The 22,549-nt window shown below is 56.1% G+C and overlaps 1 protein-coding gene across 1 annotated transcript; it reads right to left on the reverse strand.

Annotated features, from left to right (window-relative positions):
• Window positions 1–3,475: 3,475 nt before the first annotated feature.
• On the reverse strand, window positions 3,476–21,155 carry MFNG (MFNG O-fucosylpeptide 3-beta-N-acetylglucosaminyltransferase). The gene is made up of 8 exons (XM_024240151.3): window positions 20,658–21,155; window positions 15,040–15,088; window positions 14,516–14,618; window positions 13,661–13,814; window positions 11,208–11,293; window positions 8,900–9,065; window positions 6,817–6,902; window positions 3,476–4,423 (listed from the first exon to the last, which is right to left on the reverse strand). The coding sequence occupies exons 1-8, from the start codon at window positions 20,910–20,912 to the stop codon at window positions 4,357–4,359; spliced, it is 966 nt and encodes a 321-aa protein (XP_024095919.1). The 5' UTR covers window positions 20,913–21,155; the 3' UTR covers window positions 3,476–4,356.
• Between the last annotated feature and the right edge of the window lie 1,394 nt (window positions 21,156–22,549).

The raw sequence follows: 22,549 nt of genomic DNA on the forward strand, positions 1-22,549 counted from the left end.
ATTTCGGTACCTTCCATAGCATCTTAAAACACTGACAGAGCTGGAAGAGATCTGAGAAGTCCGTTCACTAATGTTTCTGTTCGTTCCTCAAATATTTGTTGAGGATCTACTATGCCAGGTCATGAGCTGCAGGGAACAGAACCAAGGGGATCCCTGATCGTGGAGCTCACAGCCAGGTGGGAGAAGACAACAAACAAATACCTAGAAGGCAGGTCTGCAAGGGTGACGGGTTATGAGTGACTATAACAGGAGGTGATTGATGACCACCAGGTGGCTGCTGTGTGATGGGAGTGGGGAGCCTCCCTAAGAGGTGGGACATGGGAGCCTGACAAGAACAAGCCAGCTGTGCAGGAGTGAGGGTTGCAATACAAGGAGAGGCAAGAACTGGTGCTGGCAGAGAACGTGGCACCTGCCACAGCAAGCAAGGAGGCCACTGTGCCAGGAGCCAGTGAGCAGTGGAGAGAGGACTACAGGAGCAGCAAGGAGGCTGCTGTGATAACAGCCAAGGTAGGGAGTGGAGGTGATGGCCAGCCCAGTACGCCAACCTCTTACTGCTGAGAACGTGAGCTCAGCAAGGACAGAGAGTTGCTACTTACTGAGCAACTACCCCGCATCAGGAGCTTTCTATGCAGCATCTCAAAGCCTCACAGCCTGCTGCATAGGAGCCACTGTGCGCATTTTACAGATGAGGCCAGTGAACAGTGAAGCCACCTGCCTAAGGGCATAGAGCCACAGGTGGGCAGCAGGGTGGAGCCCAGGCCTGAGGAGGTTCTCCAACTCTTCAAAGTTGTCCCGCAGCGAGATGACCACTGCAAAGCCAGGCTGCCTCCAACCTTGGCTCTGGCACCAAGAAGACCTGTGACCTGGCCCAAGGACCTTCTCCCCTTCTGTGCCTCAGTTTCCCAATCTGTAAAACGGGAATAACAATTGTACCTACTTCAAATAGGTGGGAATGAAATGAACTAATTTATGTCAAGTACTTAGAACAGTGCCTGACCCCCAGCATGCACTTGATGGTAGATATTTGTGTTTATAGTTCTGTTGGCATCAATACTTACAGAAGGGCAAAGCTGAGATGATAGGTCACCAGACTCCCGGGACGGAGTCCACCTCACTCACAGCAGGAGCAGGTGCATCAACTAAAAGATTGCCAGGGCCGGGCGCGGTGGTTCACATCTATAATCCCGGCACTTTGGGAGGCCGAGGCGGGCGGATCACTTGAGGTCAGGAGTTCAAGACCAACCTGGCCAACTTGGCAAAACCCTGTCTCTACTAAAAATACAAAAATTAGCCAGGCGTGGTGGTGCATGGCTGTAATCCCAGCTACTCAGGAAGCACGAGAAGCACTTGAACCCGGGAGGCAGAAGTTGCAGTGAGCCAAGATCATGCCACTGCACTCCAGCCTCGGTGGCAGAGTGAGACTGTCTCAAAAAAGAAAAAGGTTGCTGGGAGGAGAGGAGACCTACCTTGGGCCCCTGCACACTCCTTGCTGGGGATAGGGGCTGGTTGAGGGAGCCATAGACCCCTGTAGGAGATCTCCAGGCTCCTTCTGATGTCTGCCCCAGGCCAGGACTCCTGTTCTGGAGTCACTCTCTGTCCCTGTTATCATAGAGGCCTACCCTCAGCCACCTAGCCGAAGGATCAGTGACCACCCATGGTCCTCAAAGTATCCCATCCACATGCACCCTAAAATGGGCAGGCAGAGCTCAGGCTAAACGGGAGGAGGCTCAGTGGCAGCTATGTGCCCAAGGGGCATGGCAAGGCCAAGACTAGGTGGTCTAACCTTGCTACCCCACCCCACACTCAGCCCCTGCCTCTGGGGCCCAGATGGGTCACTTCAGCACAGGGCACAGGGAGCTTCCTAACTTCCCAGGCAGACACACAAAGGGTTAAACTCAGACTCCCTCCTTCCTTCATCCCAATTCTGATCCTTGCTGACTCTGCTCCCCCTCCCTACCCCCAGCTATTCTGGGACAATGGAGGCAGCAGATGGCCCGAGTCCTGTTCCCTCCACCCGACCCTCAGGATCTGGGAGCAACCCGAAAATCTGCTGCCGTGTCTAAATGCGGGCAGACAAGCAGCCTTCCCTGGGTGGGGTGGGGAGGACAGCGACTGTGGATGGCACCATTCCAGCCCCACGGGGCTGCAGGGCCAGGGGCTACCCTCACTCGACTGGCATCCCATAAACCCAGCCCTGGGCCCGCCCAGAAAGAAGCGAGGCTTTGGAGAAGCACAAGTGGCCAGTTGCACCCAACTCACTGTGTGACCACAGCACGTGGCAGTCCCTCTCTGGACCTCTCCTCCCTGGAAAACAAGGGGCTGGCTTCAGGTGCTCAGTGGTTCCAGATGTCCCCAACACAGATGTAGCCAGAAGACGGTTTCTGATTCTTGAAGGGTGGAGCCCCTGGCCCTGGCTCCCTGGATCAGGGCCCCTCTGGCCCTGGGGATCTCTCCTCCTCCCTCACCATCTGAGAGCCCCACTGTGACCCCAACTCCGAGCATCACTGGGCATGACACAGACCTCCCCTCTCTAACCCTCCCCTGCCTATGTGCCACCATGCCTGAAATTTCACCATGATAGCTTTCATTCATCCATCCACCTTCTTGGGATCCGAAATTCCAAGGGCACTTGCGTTTATTCAGTTCCTGCTCTTGGCTGTCAAATCGCCCTTCGGCACCATTATCTGCTACCTGAGGCTAAGTCCCTCAGCCCTGAGTCTCCATTCCGCCTTCCCTGATTCTCTGACCTCCCCCAACCCAGGCCCTGGGGGCAGAGAAAAGGAGGAACCACTCCACACCTCACAGCACACACGCTTACATGTATACATCATGTACACATGTGCAACACAGCCACAAAAACACACAGCACAGGCCAGGTGCGGTGGCTCACGCCTGTAATCACAGTACATTGGGAAGCCGAGGCGGGCGGATCTCAAGGTCAGGAGATCAAGACCATCCTGGCCAACATGGTGAAACCCTGTCTCTACTGAAAATACAGAAATTAGCTGGGCGTGGTGGTGCACGCCTGTAATCCCAGCTACTCCGGAGGCTGAGGCAGGAGAATTGGGAGAACTGCTTGAACCCAGGAGGCAGAGGTTGCAATGAGCCAAGATCGCACCACTGCACTCTAGCCTGGTAACAGAATGAGACTCTGTCTCAACAAAAAAAAAAAAAAAAAAAAAAAACCACATGTACATCTTTATGCATAGACACATGTAGAAGGTACATGCCACACACACACACACACACACACCTGTGCACCGCCTCACACACCATGACTCACAAACACACTAGTAACAGTCACCATCCACTGTGCCCTTCCTTTTTCTGTGCCAGGCTCTGTAACATGGTCTTTGCACACATCATGTCACACCACCAAAAGTGACTGCCATCTCCACTGTGATAGACAGATAAAGACCATACCCCGTCAGGAAAAATTTGGCTGCATGTAACAGAAAACTGGACCACGAGAGACTTAAACAAATAAGCATTTAATTTTCGTACAGAACCAGACGCTGGAGGGAATAGCTGTGGATGATTGTCTTGGCCTTTCCTTCATGGTAGCAAGGTGGCTGCCCCAGATCCAGCCATCACACCCACATTTACAGCAGGAAGATGGGGAGTGGGCTGCATGCAAAACCTTCCCCCAGAAACATCTCTATTGGATTTGCTTAGTTCCCTCTGGCCAGAGCTGGTCCCATGGTAGCCCCTAACAGCAAGGGAGGCTGGGAAATGAGCAAAAAGGATCATCACAATTGGCTGGGACCCATTATGCTCCATCATCTGGGCCCCGGCATGCTGAGGCTCCAAACAAAATCGGGTCCTGTTAGCAAGGGCTGGGGAGCAAGGAGCTTTGGGAGACTGGTTGGCAACAACAGCAGGTGCTGCAGACCCTGGATTCTGCCATCATTCCACCCGTGTCCCTTCAGGAACTCGGGACACAGATGAGGGAGGCAGGAGTGGGCGGCCCAGCGCTTGAGCCCCAGGGGAATGACTGAGAGACATTAGCCAGGGCCAACGGCCATGTCACTGCCTAAAGGGTTAGGACCCCTGAGCCCCAGCCCAGCTCAAGTGCCCCCTGCCCTTTTTCAATTCAGCCTCCTGAGGGAGTCTAGCCCTTGGAGCCTCTCTGGCCACCACCTGGTCCACCTGGTCCCCTGGGCTGTCTAACTCACCTCCCAGGGCCTGGGGTGCCTTCAGTGCCAATTGCCACTCAGATCCTGGGCTTGCCAACCACCCGAAGGCCCTGCCAGGGACTGCCTATCACAAGACACTTGCCAGGGACCCACAGTGCCACCTTGGGAGCCAAGGCACACCCAGAAGTCTCTGCCCAACCTTTGCCCAGCAGTTCAGGGTTCATCGGGCACCCAGCTGGGGACACCAGGGTGTATCTGGATAGACGAGACAGTGCAGGGAGCGAAACCTGCAGAGAGACCAGAAAAGGACAGGATGGTCACCCCCACTTCTGCTCTCTGCCCACTCTCCTAGGTGGACACATGCCACAGAGATGGTTTGGAGCAGGGTTTCTCTACCTCAACACCACTAACACTTAGGGCCAGAGAATTCTTTGTTGTGGAGCTGTCCTGTGCCTTGCGAGATATTTAACAGCATTCCTGGACTCTACCCACAAGATTCCAGTAGCATCTTCCTGAATCATAATAATCAAAAATGTCTCTGACATTGCCAGATGTCCCCAAGGAGACAAATCACCCCCACTTGAGAACCGCTAGTTTGGAGAAACTTCAAAAGCCAGAAAGGCCATAAAGAGACCTCAGCTGAGGCCAATCATCTAATTACATGCATCTGAATCTCTAGGTGGCTCCAGACCCATTTGGCAGTAATCTATGACTTCTAGAATCTTCGGGCTTTAAGGAAATTTAAGGAAATTAAACCTCTTGTCAGTATAGCTATGGCTTACACACTTCTGCTGATGGGAAGCTCATCCTATTAGAAGGCAGCTTCGTTCATCTTGGAATTTTGAATTTTTGTCCCTATATCGAGCCAAATTCTGTTTCCTTGTAATATCCAACTTGTTCAACGCAGCCTTGGCCGCAAGGGCCCTCAGCATCATGGGAGCCCTCTGCCCCAGGACAGGCAGCACTGAAGAACATCAGGGCCAGGGGCCCTGGTTCCTCCAAGCATCACAAGCATCCAGACAGAGCCTACAAAGGCCTTGGAGAGGCCCTTGCCATGTCCCCAACCAAATTTGACACCATTCCCTCCTCTTCTCCACATTCCGGTCACACAGTCTCCTTTTCCTACCTTGAGCAGGTCAAGGCCTGTCTCCTGCTATCGGGCCTTTGTATATGCTGTCCCCTCTGCGGGAGCGATCTGCCACCTGCTCTTCTCCTAGCGACCTCCGGCTAGCCCTTCAGGTCCTTCACGTTACCTCCTCAGAGAAGCCTTTCCCGGCCAGCCCCTACACCCCAGTCAACATCAGGGCTCTGACTTACTCTCCTATAACAGCCTATACTTGCATACTCACCCTCATCCCCTACACACACAGTGTTCTGTACTCCCCGTACCCCAGGACTCCCTCTGGACAAGTCTCTGTCACTCAAGTGGGCCCAGAGTTCACCCCATGCCCTCCTCTACTCGTTACTTCCCTGAGTCCCTGCTCAGTCCCCAAAGGCAGGAGCAGGGCTCCTTCCCCAGTTCCCAGACCCATTGCATGTCACTACAAGGAGCAGAAATGGAAATAGAAGGGTCGGGGCTAGTCCAGCTGCCCAGAGGTAGAACAGACTGCCACAGGAGGGAGGAACTCCCCGTGGCTGCAGGCATGCAAGGTGAAGCCAGCCTATCAGTTGGCAGAGATGCTGGGAGGGGGTCAAGCATCAGTTCTGGGGTTGGACTGATAGGCCCAGAGTCCATGTGTCCCCTCCCCCAACTCCTCTCCACCGCCATCCCGCCACCCCTGGCCAGAATCACAAGCCATAGCTGGGCCGGGGGCAGTGGCTCATGCCTGTAATCCTAGCACTTTGGGAGGTCGAGGCAGGCGGATCACTTGAGGTCAGGAGTTCGAAACCTGCCTGGCCAACATGGTGAAACCCCGCCTCCACTAAAAACACAAAAACTAGCCAGGCATGGTGGCAGGCGCCTGTAATCCCAGCTACTCGGAGGCTGAGGCAGGAGAATCGTTTGAACCCAGGGGGCAGAGGTTGCAGTGAGTCGAGATTGCGCCACTGCACTCCAGCCTGAGCAACAGAGCGAGACTCCATCTCAAAAAAAAAAGCCACAGCTGGCAGGTGCTGGTGTGTGGAAAGGAAGCTGCATATCACAGGCTATGCTCCAAGACTACTCTAAACCAGTCAGGAGCAGATTTGGGTGGCCCACCTCCCCGTGGCCAGTTCTGGGCAGAACTAGAAGGCATTATTCCAACCCTTTACCTGCCTAAAAGAAACATTTAAGAGTATCAAAGAAACAATGAGTCCAAAAAAGATAAAATAAAAATTCCCCACCAGAGCCTGAAGTTCCACCATGAGAGCGTTGCCTGTGCTGAGGGAAGGCATTTCAGCCTTCCAGGGTCTCCCAAAGAACCCAAGGATTGGGGCTGGGAGAGCTCTTCAGATCCATCATGGCCAGCCTCCAGGTGTTACTAATGGGAGACTGAGTCCCAGAGAGGGCAAGACACTTGCCCAAGGTCACACAGCAAGCCAGTGGCAGGGTCAGAAACTGAAATCCACTCCCTCCACTCCTAGCTCTGTGCTGTCAGCCACCAAAGCCTGTCCCACTCCGCTCCCTCCCAGCTCCCCCATGTTTGGATGCCTGGACCCAGCCCCCACTCTTCCCATCCAAGGTTCCAGCCCCCAGACCCACCTGGAGGGGTCCTCCTCTGGGGAGAAGGGGCCCTGTAGCTTAATGACGTTGAGTTTCCCCTCAAAGACACCGTAGCTGAGGGTGACCTGGGCAGGGAGACAGAAGAGTGTTGGGGCGTCACACTGGGGATCCCCACAAGGGGGCAGCATCCTGGTACAGGTGGAGGAGGGGTTTTAAGCTGCAGGGAAAGCTGCCGGGGAACCTGAAATTCCCCGCTGGTGGTGGGAGCTTCACTAAGGAGCCCACCCGACGCCCCAAGGCACTTCACAGCTGGAAGAGCACTGCCATGCCCTTAATCCCATTTGCTCCCTCGAGAGTTGAGCTCCCCTGAGAAGCTGGAACAATACCCCCATCTACAGATTTGGAAACTGAGGCTCAACAGGAAAAGGCAGCTTTCCAGGAAGCTGCATGCCTGGACTAGAATGGAGGTTTTCTGAGACTCACTGGAGGGCCTTGACACATCCCTCTTCACCCGGAGCCTCTACTCCACCAGGCAGTGACAACATGGATCATGATTTCAGCTCAGAGGCTGTAGAGCACAGTGGTTAAAGACTGTGGGCATAGGGACCACCCAGCTAGGGTTCCAGTGCCCCTCTGCCCCATATTAGCTGTGTGCCGTGGTCAGTTCAGCTCGCTGGGTCTCATTTTCCCCATCTATAGAATGGGGAGAATGTTAGTACTCACCTCATGTGAATATTGTGAGGAATCAGAGAGTTAAACAAGGATGGCTGGGTGCGGTGGCTCATGCCTGTAATCCCAGCACTTTGGAAGGCTGAGGCAGGTGAATTACTTGAGGTCAGGAGTTCGAGACCAGCCTGGCCAACATGGTGAAACCCTGTCTCTACTAAAAATAGCCAGGCATGGTGGCGGGTGCCTGTAGTCCCACCTACTCAGGAGGCTGAGGCAGGAGAATCACTTGAACCCAGGAGGTGGAGGTTGCAGTGAGCCAAAATCGTGCCATTGTACTCCAACCTGGGCAACAGAGCGAGACTCTATCTCAAAAAATAAAAAGAAGGGAAGGATCCCAGCGTGGTGCCTGGCATTGTGGGTACTCAGGATACCCTAACCATTAGGGTGCCCTGGTTTGGGCTGCCTCAAATCTGCCTCTCTTTCCTGGTTTCAGGCCCTGCCATCCCAATGGGACCAACCTCAACACCCCAGTTCCAGGCCTAGCCAATCAACACTAACTCCAGGTGCTGGTAGGAGATGGGTCACGTGACCCAAGCCCAGTCATCAAATCAATGAACGCCAGCCCTGGGATCTGAAGAAAGGAGGCACTCTCCTCCAATAGTGGGGGGAAAGCTGGGGCTGCCATCTTGCCAACATGAGGGCTGAGTCCGCCTGAGGATGGGCCAACTTGGGGGAGAGCTCCTCAGTTACGTGAGCCAACCATTTCCTTTTCAGGTTAGCCAGTCCATGTTGAGTTTCTGTCACACTGTTGGGCAGGAGATCCTGGGGACGCTCCCAGCCAGGACAATCTACAGCGTGAGAGGGCAGCCTCTCCGAGGCAGAGCCAGTTGGACTGTATCACCTGCCAGGTGGTGGGATGGGGTCCCCCTCCTCCCCCAGCATAACATAATGCTGAGCATCCCCCCGAAGACCCATTCCAAGCCGGTAACCTCAGGGTTGGCAGGAACAGCACTGAGCAATGGATAGGGGAGTTTTGATGAAGGAGGGGGCTCCCAACGGGTAAAACTAGAAGGGCCAGCTGGGCTCCCCGGGAGGAATGTGGGGAGGATGGAAGACTGAGTAGAAGTATGGGTGGGGAGCAGGGTGGTGGGAACCTGAAGACAAGCTCATCTCATTTGTTCAGGTCCTTCCCGGCATTTGAGGACCAGATCAAAGAATTTCAGCTTCACAAATGCTAAACCTTGAGGGTTAGAGGTGAAGGGATTGAGTCCCTGTGTACCCTTAGGGGGTCCTTTGCCACCCTAGGCCTCAGTTTCCCCATCAATAGGGAACAGCCAAGACCCATAATCTGGAGTTCCAGGTTTCTTTCAAATGCCAGGAGGGAGGGTTGGGGGGACCTCATGTTCCTTTGGTTCCCCATTCCCATTTGCCACCTGCCCCAAGGCCAGCTCACCTGTTCTGGGAGCTGCGCAGTCCTCAGCAGCTGCAGGGTCTCCAGGTGGGAGTGGAAGAGGGGGCTGGGCTGCAGGCGGCCGCCCAGCTTGCACTCAATGATATAGCCCATGGTGCAGTCATCAGGCAGCCGGATGAGAGCAGATGTGTCCATGAAACGGGAGCCACTGAGGGACAGAGCCAGACTGTAGACACTGGCCCAGGCCCTCCACACCCAGAGCCGTGGGCCACCCCACAAAGGCCCTCTACTGGGACAAGCTGGCAGAGCAGAGCACCTGCCTCCTGCATACTGTATGACCTTGAGCAAGTCAGGAACCTTGGGCAGCCTCAGCCTCAGTCTCCTGTTCTATGAAATGGGGATGCTAATGGCTGTATCTTCATGGGGTTGTTGTGAGGATTAAACAGGGAATGGGAAGGTGATGCCCTTTATAAATGTAGCCTTTCCTTCTTTCCCCGTCTTGTCATTCATTCATTCACTCATTTATTCATTGCTGGTGCCAGATACCATGCTAGGGCTGAGGAAACAGAGATAAGAAAGAAATGCTTCCTGCCCTCAACAGCAGCCGCTGTTATGGAGGGAGACAGAGCAGGTCTTTCAAAAAGTGGTGCTAAGTCAGAGGGAAGCACGCTGCCTGGGGGTATAGGGAGAATCAGGCAGGCTTCCCAGAGGAGGTGGCAGCTTTTTTGTGTTTGTTAGTTTGTTTTTGAGACTAAGTCTCCCTTCGTTGCCCAGGCTGGAGTGCAGTGGCACAATCTCGGCTCATTGCAATCTCTGCCTCCCGGGTTTAAGCGATTCTCCTGTCTCAGCCTCCCGAGTAGCTGGGACTACAGGTGCCCGCTGCCATACCCGGCTAATTTTTGTATTTTTAGTAGAGATAGGGTTTCACCATGTTGGCCAGGCTGGTCTCAAATTCCTGACCTCAAGTGATTCACCCACCTCAGCCTCCCAAAGTGCTGGGATTACAGGCATGAGCCACCTAAACAGAGTCTTGCAGGATGGGCTGGAGTCAGCCAATGCTGAGAAGAGAGAGGAACAGAGTCCCAGGCAAGGACTTCAACTGGCCGCACACACCCCATTAATGCCAGTGCCCCGAATGCCTGGCCAAGGGGCAAGTGGGTACGGAAATCCAGCCTGTACTCCCCTCCCCAGCCTGCACTCCCCTCCTCAGCCTGCACTCCCCTCCTCAGCCTGCACTCCCCTCCCCAGCCTGCGTGCCCTCAAGCTGCACCTGCAGGAGTTGGAGGGAGGGGGCTTTTTCTAATTCACACAAAGGTAATTTAAAGGTGGGCAGAAGTCTGGGTGGGGGCACCCCAGGCACACAGATGACCCTGGTCATGTGTACACACACAGTTCTGTGGACATGCCCCAGGACAATGAGCCCGCTCTTGTTCAGTATGAATCACCTGGGGGGCCCCTCCCAGCCAGGGCAAGGCAGGGCAGGCTTGGGTAGTAGCAAGGCTTGCAGACCTTGGAGCCAAACCCAGCAGCTGAGTGACCTTGAACCTGGCTGACCTCAGACTGGCTTAATCTCAGCACCTCAGTTGCCTGAGATCTAGAAACAAGGCTAACGCCACCTTCTCCCCCAGGTGTTGTGATCCTCTTGATGGAGCACAGAACTGGCTCAGAGTCAGTCCTCGATACAAGGGAGTGGCTGCTGATGGTGCTGTTAATAATAATAACAGCCCGGAAAGACCTCCAGAGGCCAGGCCTTGCCACTTCTAGAACACCAGTGTCCCACCCCCAACCACACTTCGGCCTCCACTACCCCTGAGATCCCCTTATAATATTAGGAGTAATATTATCTCCCTTAGATGGCCCAGTGTATACTGGACTGTCCCAGCTCAAATACCACCTCTTCCTGGAAGCCTTCCCTTCTTCCTTCACCCAGAAGACCCTTCTCCCTCCTCTGAAGACCCTTACTTTTGGCCTTCACCTCCCCTATGGCATTGACCAGTCAGAAAAAGGCAGCAAATAGCAACTACCAGGGCAGCCCAGACATTTTCTCATTTAACCCTTACCACACCATTGGCCACTGTATTATCAGGTCCATGTGCAGACGGGGGGACTGGGTCTCTTGGAGATGACATGACTTGCCTGTGAGTGGCATGTCATGCACTGGGTCGTGCAGCCCCTGAGGGCAGGTGGCAGGTGGCTTGTTCACCACTAACTGCCGCTCTGTGACACACGCGAATGAGGAGCAGCTTCTCTTGAGCTCACTCTCAAAGTCCTTCCTGCTGCAAAGGCCCCTCCTGTACCCCAGCCGCCACCCCCTCCCCGCCCTCCTGCCCATCCCTGGGTGTCCACTTACCTGGCCCACGGAGCCATCTTCAAAGCCAGTTTGCGATTGATGCAGAAGCCAGCACCCCCAGTGGCAAACCAGAACTGTACCAGCCTCTGAGGGAGAGGAGGACCAAGGGGCAGAGTGAGCCTGGTGGCAGTTGTGGGGAAAAGGGACAGCCAGGCCACCCTTCACCCCCAACCAGCATGGCTTAAAAGCCCTTTATTTTGAATCTCACTAGAGTCTTGCTACAACCTGGCATTATTGTGCCCATTCTATAGATAAGAAAACAGAGGCCCGAAGTCACATAGTTCATTATGAGTGGTGAGGTCACTGATCAGACTCAAGTCCAGCTGAATTCCAGTTAAAGGGAATAGGTGATGTTTTACTCACCCGGCCACCGTGCCCCTTTCCCCTAAGAAAGGTCTCTACCTCACTCCATGTGGGTTGGGAGGGGCTGCCGAACATGGCACCTGCTCTCCTGGGCCACAGAGGTGGGCCTAGGTTAATGGGGCCTGAGTGTGCATAGGAAAGATATGGCTGGGAAACAAAGGTCGGGCTGTGTCCACTACAAATACACTAACACTTTTTTTTTTTTTTTTAGAGACAGAGTCTTGCTCTGTTGCCCAGGCTCAAGTGCAGTGGCACCATCTCTGCTCACTGCAACCTCCGCCTCCCGGGTTCAAGCGATTCTCCAGCCTCAGCTTCCCAAATAGCTGGAACTACAGACGTGCACCACCACGCCCAACTAATTTTCATATTTTTTTAGTAGAGACAGGGTTTAACTATTTGTTGGTCAGGCTGGTCTCAAACTCCTGACCTCAGGTGATTCACCCGCCTTGGCCTCCCAAAGTGCTGGGATTACAGACATAAGCCACCGCGCCCGGCCTCAGATCACTAACACTTTCTAGTGTTGACTTCGTGCCAGGTCTCATTCCAAGGACTTGGAGAGATGACCTCATTTCATTCTTTCTTCTGTGTTCACAACCACTCTTTGAGTAGGGGCTGTTATTACCCATTTCACAGGTTAGGAAACTGAGGCACAGAGAGGTGAGGTGACCTCAATCAAGGTCACAAAACCAGGAGGTGGCAGGGCTGCCGTGTAAACCCAGGGAGTCAGGCTCCAGCGCGCAGTTCTCCACCCCAGGGGCAAACTGCTTAGGCAGAGGTGAGTGGCCAGCAGTGAAGTGGTGTGAGAGCCTGGGGGACCTCCTGGCTCCCCTGGAATCACTCATACACAGAGCCCTAGGGCCCAGAAGAATTTAATTAAGGCTCAGAGGCTGATTAGCTACTGATAATTAAGGCTGTGTGTTTTCTGCTCTTGGTTTTCCTAATGAAGCAGATGGTGACCTGGGAAGGGAGGTTGAGCCCCGCTGTGTGCCCAGCTCCTGCACCAGGCGCTGCCTCTAGAGAGGGACCTCCCGACCCGCCTTTTTCCTGGAGCCAAGGGAGCCCTAGGGCCTGGACCACTCTAACACCTGATGCCCAGGGGGCCCTGGGGACAGGGAGAGAACCGTGCAATATTTGGGACATATTATACTAAAAATTTCCTCATTATTTATTGGAAAGTCAAGTTTAACTGGATGTAGTGGTTTTTGATTTGTTTAATGAATCTGGCAACCCAAATCAGTGTCCATCCAGGTCAGGAAGTGAGGCGGGTACAGAGCCCCCTGTTGTGCCAGGTGTCAACTCTTTAGTCACAGGCTAGTGGAGGTGTCTGGAGAGAGAGGGTGCCCAAGGAGGGGAACGTGGGGAAGGGTTCTAGGGCTCAGGCAGCAGCAATCAATCACCCAGCCCCACAGTATTCAGCAATTTTTTTTTTTTTGACGGAGGAACGGAGTCTCGCTCTGCCGCCCAGGCTGGAGTGCAGTGGCGCAATCTCAGCTCACTGCAACCTCCACCTCCCGGGTTCAAGCGATTCTCTTCTCTCAGCCTCCTGACTAGCTGGGACTACAGGCGCCTGCCACCATGCCCGGCTAATTTTTATATTTTTAGTAGAGACGGGATTTCACCATATTGGTCAGGCTGGTCTCGAACTCTTGACCTCAGGTGACCCACCCACATCAGCCTCCCAAAGTGCTGGGATTACAGGCATGAGCCACTGCCCCTGGCCATTCCAGCATTTTAACAACCTGCACACCTACATGGGGACACCAGGTGGCTGGGAGCCCTGCTGTGGTGTGATGCAGCCTCAGCTCACCTGGATGCTCCCTGAGTGACCAGGACAAGCCGTGGTTCCCGGGGGACGGAGGCCTCACTATGTACTGTGTCTGTGCCATGACTGCATGATCTCAGTCTCCCCATTTCACAGAGGAAGAGACTGAGGGTCAAAGAGGGGAAGCTACCAGCCCAAACCCACATGGGGCCAAACCTGAAACCCAGAACCCCTCTCACCTCTCTAGCACACCCCCACCACCAGGACCGGCCCGGCCCGGCCCTGGGATCAGCAGGCCAAGGGGCAAAGGAGGAGGAGAGGGACCCACCGTGCGGTTGTGAGGCTGTGGCTCTGAGGCGTGGATGGGCCGGTTCAGGCTGGGCCTTCCCACGTAGACATCGCGGGCCAGCGGGAAGGTTCTCAGCAGCTGCAGCAGCGCCCTTGGGTTCACATAGTTGTCATCGTCCACGTGGCAGAACCACCTGTAGGGATGAAACGGGGACAGTGAACTTGTTGGGGAGGGTTCCAAGCCAGGGTCCCCAAGCACCCCCACAGTCGGTCAACAGTGACAGAATGGGGGTAGGGGTGGGAGAGGCTGACATTTAAGGTATCTGTTTTGTGCCAAGTTGCATATTGTGTAAGCTCGTGAGGAGGGTGCCCACTTCACAGTTGAGGACCAAGACTGAGAGGTTAAGACACTCGCCCTGGCCAGGTGTGGTGGCTCACGCCTGTAAGCCCAGCACTTTAGAAGGCCAAGGTGGGTGAATCACCTGAGGTCAGGAGCTCGAGACCAGCCTGGCCGACATGGTGAAACCCCGTCTCTACTAAAATTACAAAAGTCAGCCAGGCATGATGGTGGGCATCTGTCATCCCAGCTACTTGGGAGGCTGAGGCAGGAGAATCGCTTGAATCCGGGAGGCGGAGGTTGCAATGAGCCGAGACCGCACCATTTGCACTCCAGCCTGGGCAAGAAGAGCGAAACTCTGTCTCAAAAAAAAAAAGTCATTTTCCCAAGGTCACATACCCAATCCTGAATGTCAGGACTGGAACCCAGCTGGACTTCCCGGCCATCTGCCCACGGCCTGCTAGAGGAGTGCGGGCTGAAGTCGGACCCCAGGAGGCCCAGGGGTTATTTTCACTGGGCCCAGACCACACCTATCCCCAGAGACCCAGGAACACTTACCTAAGCCCACTGGCCAAGAAGGTGTCGAACTCAGCAGCCATCTTGCAGGACAGAGCTGGGTGGCTGTGTTCCGCGGAGCAGTTGGTGACCACAAGGTGGGACCCTGGAGAAGTGAGGAGGAGTCAGGGGACCCTGCCCAGGTCCCCCCTTCATAGCCCTGAACACAGAATACAGAGCAAGGCTGGGCTACAGGGAGGCTGGAGCAGCCCACCTACTCCCATTTTACATATGGTAACACTGAGACCTGGGGAAGGCAGACCTGCCCAGGACCACAGAGCTAGTGGACAGCAGGCTGGGCTGGGACTCAGGTGTCCAGGGCCTTGTCCAGCACAGCTCCTCCCCATACCCACACCCACACCAGTTTCCAGGGAAGAGGCCCACTTCCCTCCTGGGCAAAGGGGAATCTCCACATACCAAGGGTGGGCAGCCCATTTCCTGGGAACCCTCAGGCCAGGGCACAGCCACCCCAGCTTTCCTGGGCAACAGCTAAAGTCCCCCACCCCACCCAGGCCGGGCAGAGTTACCCAGTCTCTCCTGGAGGCCTTTGTCTGGGCTGTCGGTGAAGACGAATGTCTAGGAAGGAGAAGAAGGGGTCAGGACTCACGTCGGCCCAAGGGGCACCCCAGACCAATCCACAGCCCACCACCACCAGGCCCCTGGAGGGGTCTGGACTCTGTACAGGACTCTGTACTCCTCCAGTGACAGACACACCCCTCTCATGGTCACACGCTCCTTTAGGACAACATACAACACATACAACCCAGCTTTTGTAGACACACAACTTCAGGGTGTACACAGCCCACAGTCTAAACACATACATTCACCCCCTTTCCGGAGCAGCACCACAGGGACCCAACCACAGCCACACACCTGGGCAGCATCTCACCCTCTTCTATCACACACACACACAATCACTCACACACACACACACACACACACACACACAATCACAGCTGCACTCGGCTCCTCCACAATCACATAACACAACCTTAAACCCATTATCAGGACACAAACTCTATGTGAACAGACCCACGCCCACACCCTGGGACACCACGCCACTAGGGAGACGTCACACCTTCACAGCCACACAAACCCCCTGTGCAAGCCGTCTCGGAAATGCTGCCTCACAACCCAGTCCAGCTCTCCCAGGCTGGACATGTACTTTCCTCCAATGACCCTCAAACCTCACAAGGCAGGCGTTGTCATCTGTTCCCTTCCCAGACGACAAAAAGGAGGCTGAGTGATGGACCAGGATTGGCAAGTGCCAGGCTGAGATTCAAACCTGCAGGACCTGGACCTCTCCCCACTGCCTCCCAGGCAGCTAAAGCTGCTCAGCCCCTACATAATCCAAACTCAAACTCTGAATGAGAGGTAGAGGAAGTACATGGATGCGACAAAGACAAGCCAGGCTGGGGACTGGTGTCCTTCCCATTCCACGCCCAGCCCAACATGGCAGAGCTTCTCAGCTGCCCAAGTGGGTCCTCTCATCCAGTGAGCACATCAACGGCCTTTGAGGGCCTCCCCAGCCCTGGGACTGCCCGGCCCAGGACTCAGGACAATTCTGGACCCCTTCCAAGTGTCCCACCTCTTTAAAGCCCCCAGACTCTCTCAGCCCCCACTGGGGCCACACTCGTGGCTTAACCCTGTCCTCCCTTGAAGCTCAGGGCCTCCAACTGCAATGCTCCCCTCTGCTTACCCACAATCCCCTCCCTCCTTTCCAGGAATTAACCCTTCAGGTCAGAACAGTCCCCGCCTTGATCCTCAGTTTACCCATCTACAAAAGGGGGATAGTAGTGACTGTGAGAATAAAACAAGATTGTGTGTAAAAGAGCAAGGAAGAGTTGACAGTGAAGTCAGGCTCAACTACTTGTATTTCAGGGGAAACTGAGGCATAGGAGGCCAGGAGGCCAGGTTTGACACAGGAAGGGGCAGGAGGGAGCCAGGCTGTCTCCCAAGGCCCATGGCCACAGCCCTGCTTCTGAGCCACTATCACCTCTCACTGGACTATTGCTAGACTCTGCCTCATTCCCTCAGATATGTTTCCCTGCCAGGACCAGAATCGGATAACACCCACCTCCACCACCAGCCACTAACACCTTCCATGGCTCCCTACTACTCTTGGGATAAAGGCCAGCCTCCCTAAGTGTGGCCTGTGAGGGGCCACCTGGCCACCCTGCCTGATGTAGTCTGATCTCATTACTACCTGTCTACCCCTGGGGCTTCTCTGTCTCTCTGTCTCTCTCTCTCACACACACGCACGCACGCACACGCACACACGCACGCACGCGTGCACGACTCTGAGCCTCTGCACACGCTATGCCCTCTTTCCACCCTCTAGCTCCCAGCTCAGGCATCACCTCCCCCAGGAAGCCTTCCCTGACACCCCTGCAGCTACTTTAGGGGCCCCTGCTATGTGTTCCTCAGCCCTCTGTTTCTCCTGTCACTAACAGCAGTTAGCAAAACTCCCTGGTTACAGAAATTTCTCTCCCCGTCTCTTCCACCAGACGATGGCATCCTGGAGGCCACAGGCTGGGTCCAATTTGTCTCCTTGTTCCAGCACCTGGCTCTCCTCAGGAAGGCCTGGGCAGCATCCACCCTCTGAGCCTCTCTCCCTGGGGTCTGTCTCCCACCGTCAGATTTAGCGAATGCTGGAGGTCTCTGGATTTCCGCAGGGGGAAATGTTGGTGGTCCAAGCCTAGGCCCTGGTCTGCTTCTCCATGAAGCCCACTCCGTCGGTGACGCCATGCAGCCTCTCAGCTTTAAATACCATCATGGAGCTGGAGACTCGTGGACACCACCAGCCCTAGCCTCTCCCTGAGCTCCAAACTGTCAAATCCCCTGAAACCATGACGTCTCCTGGGGGCTTAACACATCAAGACTGAGCCCCCATTCTCCCCAAGACCTGTTCCTCCCTCTCACTGGTTGGGACCCAAAACCTCAGACTCCCCGCTCCTCCTCTCTTCCTCTCACACCTCTCCCCGAGCCTATCATCAATTCTGCTCACCAGCTTCCAAATCGTCTGGGACGCTGCTCTTCCCTCCAGCCCGCCCGGCCACCTAGTCCCCGCCACTGTCGTCACCTGCTGCCCACTTTGCTGCAGGCCTTCCTCCCTGGCCCCCCTGCTCCCTGCCCCCACCCCAAGTCTGTTTTCAACACAGCCTCAAGGGATCCTATAAAAGAAGCCAGGCCTTTCCTGCCCTGCCCTCGACAAACTTTTGCCACCAAACAGCCACCAGATAGTGAAGCACTCTCAAGCTTGGAGCATGGCCAAATGGGCTGAGGACCATTTCCCAGTGAAGATCTAGTAAGCCTGAATAAAGCAAGAGAACAGGCACTTTGGGAGGCCAAGGCAGGTGGATCATTTGAGGCCAGGAGTTCAAGACCAGCCTGGCCAACATGGCAAAACCCCATCTCTACTAAAAATAGAAAAATTAGCCGGGCGTGGTACGCATGCCTGTAGTCCCAGCTACTCAGGAAGCTGAGGATCGCTTGAAACCAGGAGGCGGGGGTTGCAGTGAGCCAGGATCGCGCCACTGCACTCCAGCCTGGGCAACAGAGTGAGACTCTGTCTCAAAAAAACAAAACAAAACAAAACACCAGCAGCCATGAACAGAGTGAGGGAGAGAGCCGAGAAGGGGAGTCCAGGTCCAGAGGGGGCGGGGGCACAGGAGAGGGCAGTGAGGCTGGTGCTTTCAGTCCCTGGGAATCCTAAGATTGGCACAGAGCGATGGGCAGAGTTTCTTCAGAGCCAAGGGCTGCATTTGACTTGTTTAAGGAGGGGACCTGACAATGGTGAAAACTTCACAGGCAGCCGCGGGAAACAAAGGGACACACAGCCTGCTGGGGCAGGGGAGGGGTGGCCGGGGACCATCTGCTGCAGAGGAGGGGAGTGGTGGGGCTGCTGCCACCTCTCCCCACAATGAGGGGACCGTAGGGAGGAGAAAGGCTCCCCTTGAGCACAAAACCCGCCTCCCCCAGCCCACCCCCTCAGCCCAGGACAAAGGCCAGCACACGAGTCCCAGCCCCTGCCACAAGGCCCACCTGCCACCCGACCGCCCTTAACCAGCCAGGCGGTCGCCCAGCGCTGCAGTTAACCAGCTCAGGCCTGGTCCAGACACTCCTGCCCTGTGCAGATGGGAAAACTGCGGGCCGAAAGGGCAGGGCCTTGGCTGAGGTCACAGAGAGAACTGAGCCAAAGGGTGAGAGACGTGGGGTAGCGAGCGAGGGCCTCCCTGTCCTCCCACCTCCTCCTCCATCTCAGCATCCTTCCTTCTTTCAACTTCAAGGACAAGATTTCTAGAGTCTGCCCCTCGCCCCTTGGGTCCGGCTGACTGGATTCATCTTCCACTTCGGCCAAACCCTGCTTAGTGTTTGCACTGTAAGGCAGGAACATCACGGCCATCACAGCCGATCTCTGGGGCTTACTGTGGGGGTGAAACAAGCAACTCGCCTGGTCTACAGCCCTGAGCGGCGGCATAGCTGCCAGCACACCCACTCCCACCCCATCGCCTGATTCACATGTGGGATCGAGCTTGGGACATGGAAGGGGTTGTTCTTGCCTGCCTCTGCTGGCCTGGTACTGCCAGGCACAGCCGCCCAGGCTGAAGGCCAAGGACCCTCTCCTGTAGCCCAGTGACCCAGGCCTCACAGGGCTCCCAAGTCTCAGCAGGGGAGAAAAGCACCCAGCCAGGAGCAACGTTCTAGGTCCCACTGGGCTCTGTCCCCTCAGGCCTTCTGCGTGACACCACGCCAGCCAGCACTTCCCCCTCTCTGGCCTCAGTTTCCTCATCCGGGGCAAGGGCACCACCGCGGTGATGGAGACAAGACAGGAAAGGGCCGTGGGCCACGTGAGGCCACGCTCCCGGGTACACAGACGCATAAACAGGAAGGCCTGCGGGAGGGCCCGCCTTGGCGGCTTCCGCAGGAAGAACCAGGATCTCCCCAAGATGAGAAGCCGTGTGGGGCCCAGAGAAGAGCTGGGGTGCTGGGGGCCAGCTGGGGAAGAGTTAATCCCGAGTACAAGGGCAGAAATCAGGGCAGGGTGCCCCTCCCCAGGAGGGCCTGGCCTCTGCCAGCCATCCTCTCCGCCTCCTTTTGGTCTTCCAGGAGGCCTCAACTATCTCCAAAGACTCAGTCACTTCCTCCCACTGAGCCAGCCGCCAAAGAGGGGATGGGTGTGTGTGTGTGTGTGTGTGTGTGTGTGTGTGTGTGTGTGTGTACCCGTTCTCCACCTCCCCCATCAACGGTCCCTAACACCGACATCACTAACTTTGCTTAAGGAAGATACTGGATGCGAGGAGGGGAAGGGCTGGAAGGGACTTGGCTCGCCGGAGCCGCACAGCCATGTGACAGACATGCCTCTTGTCACACACATCTAGCACACTCCAGCTCCGTGCGTGTGAGCACACGCGCACACACACAATCCCACATGCCAGGCAGGCCTCCCCGACCTCCGGCCCACCACTGCCTCAGCCGCCACCCTCATGGCATGCGCTCTCCTTCCCTCCCTCAGAAGCAACCTGCAGGAAGCCAACGCAGGAGGCCAGACATGGCGGCCTCGGCACACCCGGGGCAACAGAGACACAGCGGCAGGGGCTATTGGGAAGGCCAAAGGGATGCCTCCCCCAAGGACAGACCCCACCTAGACATTCTCCCCCCATCCTCCATCCTCAGAGCCTGGGCAGGACAGCACCTAGGGCCTGGGTGGGACAGCCTGGCCTGGGCACGGGTCAGGGCCAGGACCTCTTGGAGGTCTCCACCCCAGCTGCCCAACACCCCCATTACCCCTGATGCCAGGCTGGGCCTGGGTGGCTAGGAGTGAAGCCCCCACGGGAGAAGCTAGGAATAGAAGAATCCCCAGGAGGGACCCGGGAGCCTGGAGCAGGGGCCCAGCCTGGCCCCCAAAAGTGGTGGAGCAGTAGGACCTGGGCGCACCTGGAGTCAGGACCAGTACAGGGCACAGGCAGGGCCGCAGGCAGCCCCTAAAGCCCGGAAGAAGGAGAGAGGAAGAGGATCCCAGATTAGGCAGGTATTGGGCAGCTTTTCCCATGAGGCAGTCAGGGACCCCAGCCCAGTAGAAAGGCCTCTGAGAACCCCTTAGGCCAGGGGCCACTCCCAGGGCCCAATGTCACCCACTTGTCACCTGTTCCCTGGTCCTGGAAACCCACGTGTCAAGCAGCAGCTCCAGGCGCAAGCGGTGGAAAGCCCGGGTTGTCTTCACTGCAATGAAGACATCGTGTAGCTGTAGCTCAGGGGTCCCCAGGCTCGGCTGGCTCAGCTCGGGGGTCTCCTGTACCTGCTGCGGGGACAGGTTCAAGTGGTACCGCAGACACAGGAGCCCTATGCACAGGAGGGTGAGGAGGGCTCCAGCCAGGCCCCGCGGGAGCCGGCACTGCATTGGTTGGCCCTGGGACCCCAGACAGCTCAGCCCCCAAATCCCAACCAGATAGGGAGGGGAAGCTGGTCAGGCAGGGGCTCCAGCAGAGGCAAAAGCCTGGCAGGCATCAGTGGCTGGCAAGGAGGGAAGAGGTAGGAGCTGAGGCTCTGGACCCAGAGGCTGAGCCATGGCAGCACGATCTTGACTGCCGCCAGCCCTCCACCTGCTCCTGCAGTCCGGCCTGCCGCAGCCTCCGGGGCCGCCTGGCCCCGCCCCGCTTAGCCCGAGGGGCGGGGCCAGACTAAGGGAACCCCAGACAGAGGCGGCTGAAAGGAGGCACCAGCAGAAAGGGCAGCCCTGGCTGTGCCAGCTGCTGCGGTGGGAGGAAGTCACAACAAACCCTCCATGCCCGGTGGAAGGGAGGGTCCTCCAGCACCGTCCACTCCCCTAGAGAGCTGTCAGCTCGGCCCATTCAACACCCATTACTTTGGTGTCCTGCTTCATCCAGCCCCCAGCTTTTGCTCACAGGTTTCCTCCGGGGTGCTCTCCCATCTTCCACCAGCCTCACCCACATTCCCTCCACTAGGCTGAATTCTATCTGGACTTCAAAGCTTAAGGGTTCCCTTCTCCAGGAAGGCTTCCGTGATAACCTCTTAACCTCTGGGGCTCCCACAGTTATTCGCCCAGTTCCTGTAGTCTTCACAACAGCACTGGGACTGTCATTCCCAGTTTATAGCTGAAGACATAAGGCACAAAGGCACAGAATGAGCAAAAACGATCCAACAACTCAGCTGCAGAGCTGGCAGAACCCAGGTCTCTGGTCCTCATCTAGTTCACAGGAGGTCCCCTGAGGGCACCTGTCCAGCTGTGCCCCAGCCCATACCCGACCTCACTCCGCAGTCTCTGGAGCTGCCTCTCTCCCAGCACCTGACCAGTGCACAGACAGAGGGCCTTCTCCAGCCACCACCTCCATCTTGTTTCGCACAAGCTCACTCACACCTCCTCCCTCCTCCGCTCAGAGCCTGCACTGGCTCCAATTTTCTTCAGAACAAAGCCAAAAAGCACACAGCAGCCATAAGGCTCTGCGTGAGCTGGCCCCCAAGTTACTCCCACCCCATCTCCTGCTACTCACCCTGCTGCACTCCAGACCCTGGGACCCCAGCTGGCCGAGGCACGTGGCGGCCGCAGGACCTTGGCACTTGCTGTTCCCACCTGGGCCCCTCCCTAGAGACCTCCACGTCTCGCTCCCCACTCCCTTCTGGTCTTTACACAAAGGTCACCATCTCTGTGAGGCCTTCCCTGACCACGTTATTAACATTGCAACCCCTCACTGCCTCCTTCCCAGCCCCCCAGGCCTGTCCCTCTCAAGCCACTTCACTGTTTTCTTCATCACGCTTTTCATCTTCCAACATTCTGTATGTTTAACTTAGTTTCTTTCCTCCTCATGAGAATATCAGGGCAGGATTTATTTTTTGATCACTGAGTCCCTAATCCCCAGTGCCTAGAACAGTGACCAGCAGACAAGAACTCAATCAATGTTAATTCAACACAACAAAGTACCAGGTGGCTGGCGAAGGGAACTGGCCCTGCCAGGCTCAACCCTGCATGAGGACATCTGGGGGAGAGGAAGGGGAAACCAACCCTTTGAATGACCCTCT

This window comes from Pongo abelii, chromosome 23 (genome assembly GCF_028885655.2).
Source record: "Pongo abelii isolate AG06213 chromosome 23, NHGRI_mPonAbe1-v2.0_pri, whole genome shotgun sequence".
Taxonomy (NCBI): Eukaryota; Metazoa; Chordata; class Mammalia; order Primates; family Hominidae; genus Pongo; species Pongo abelii.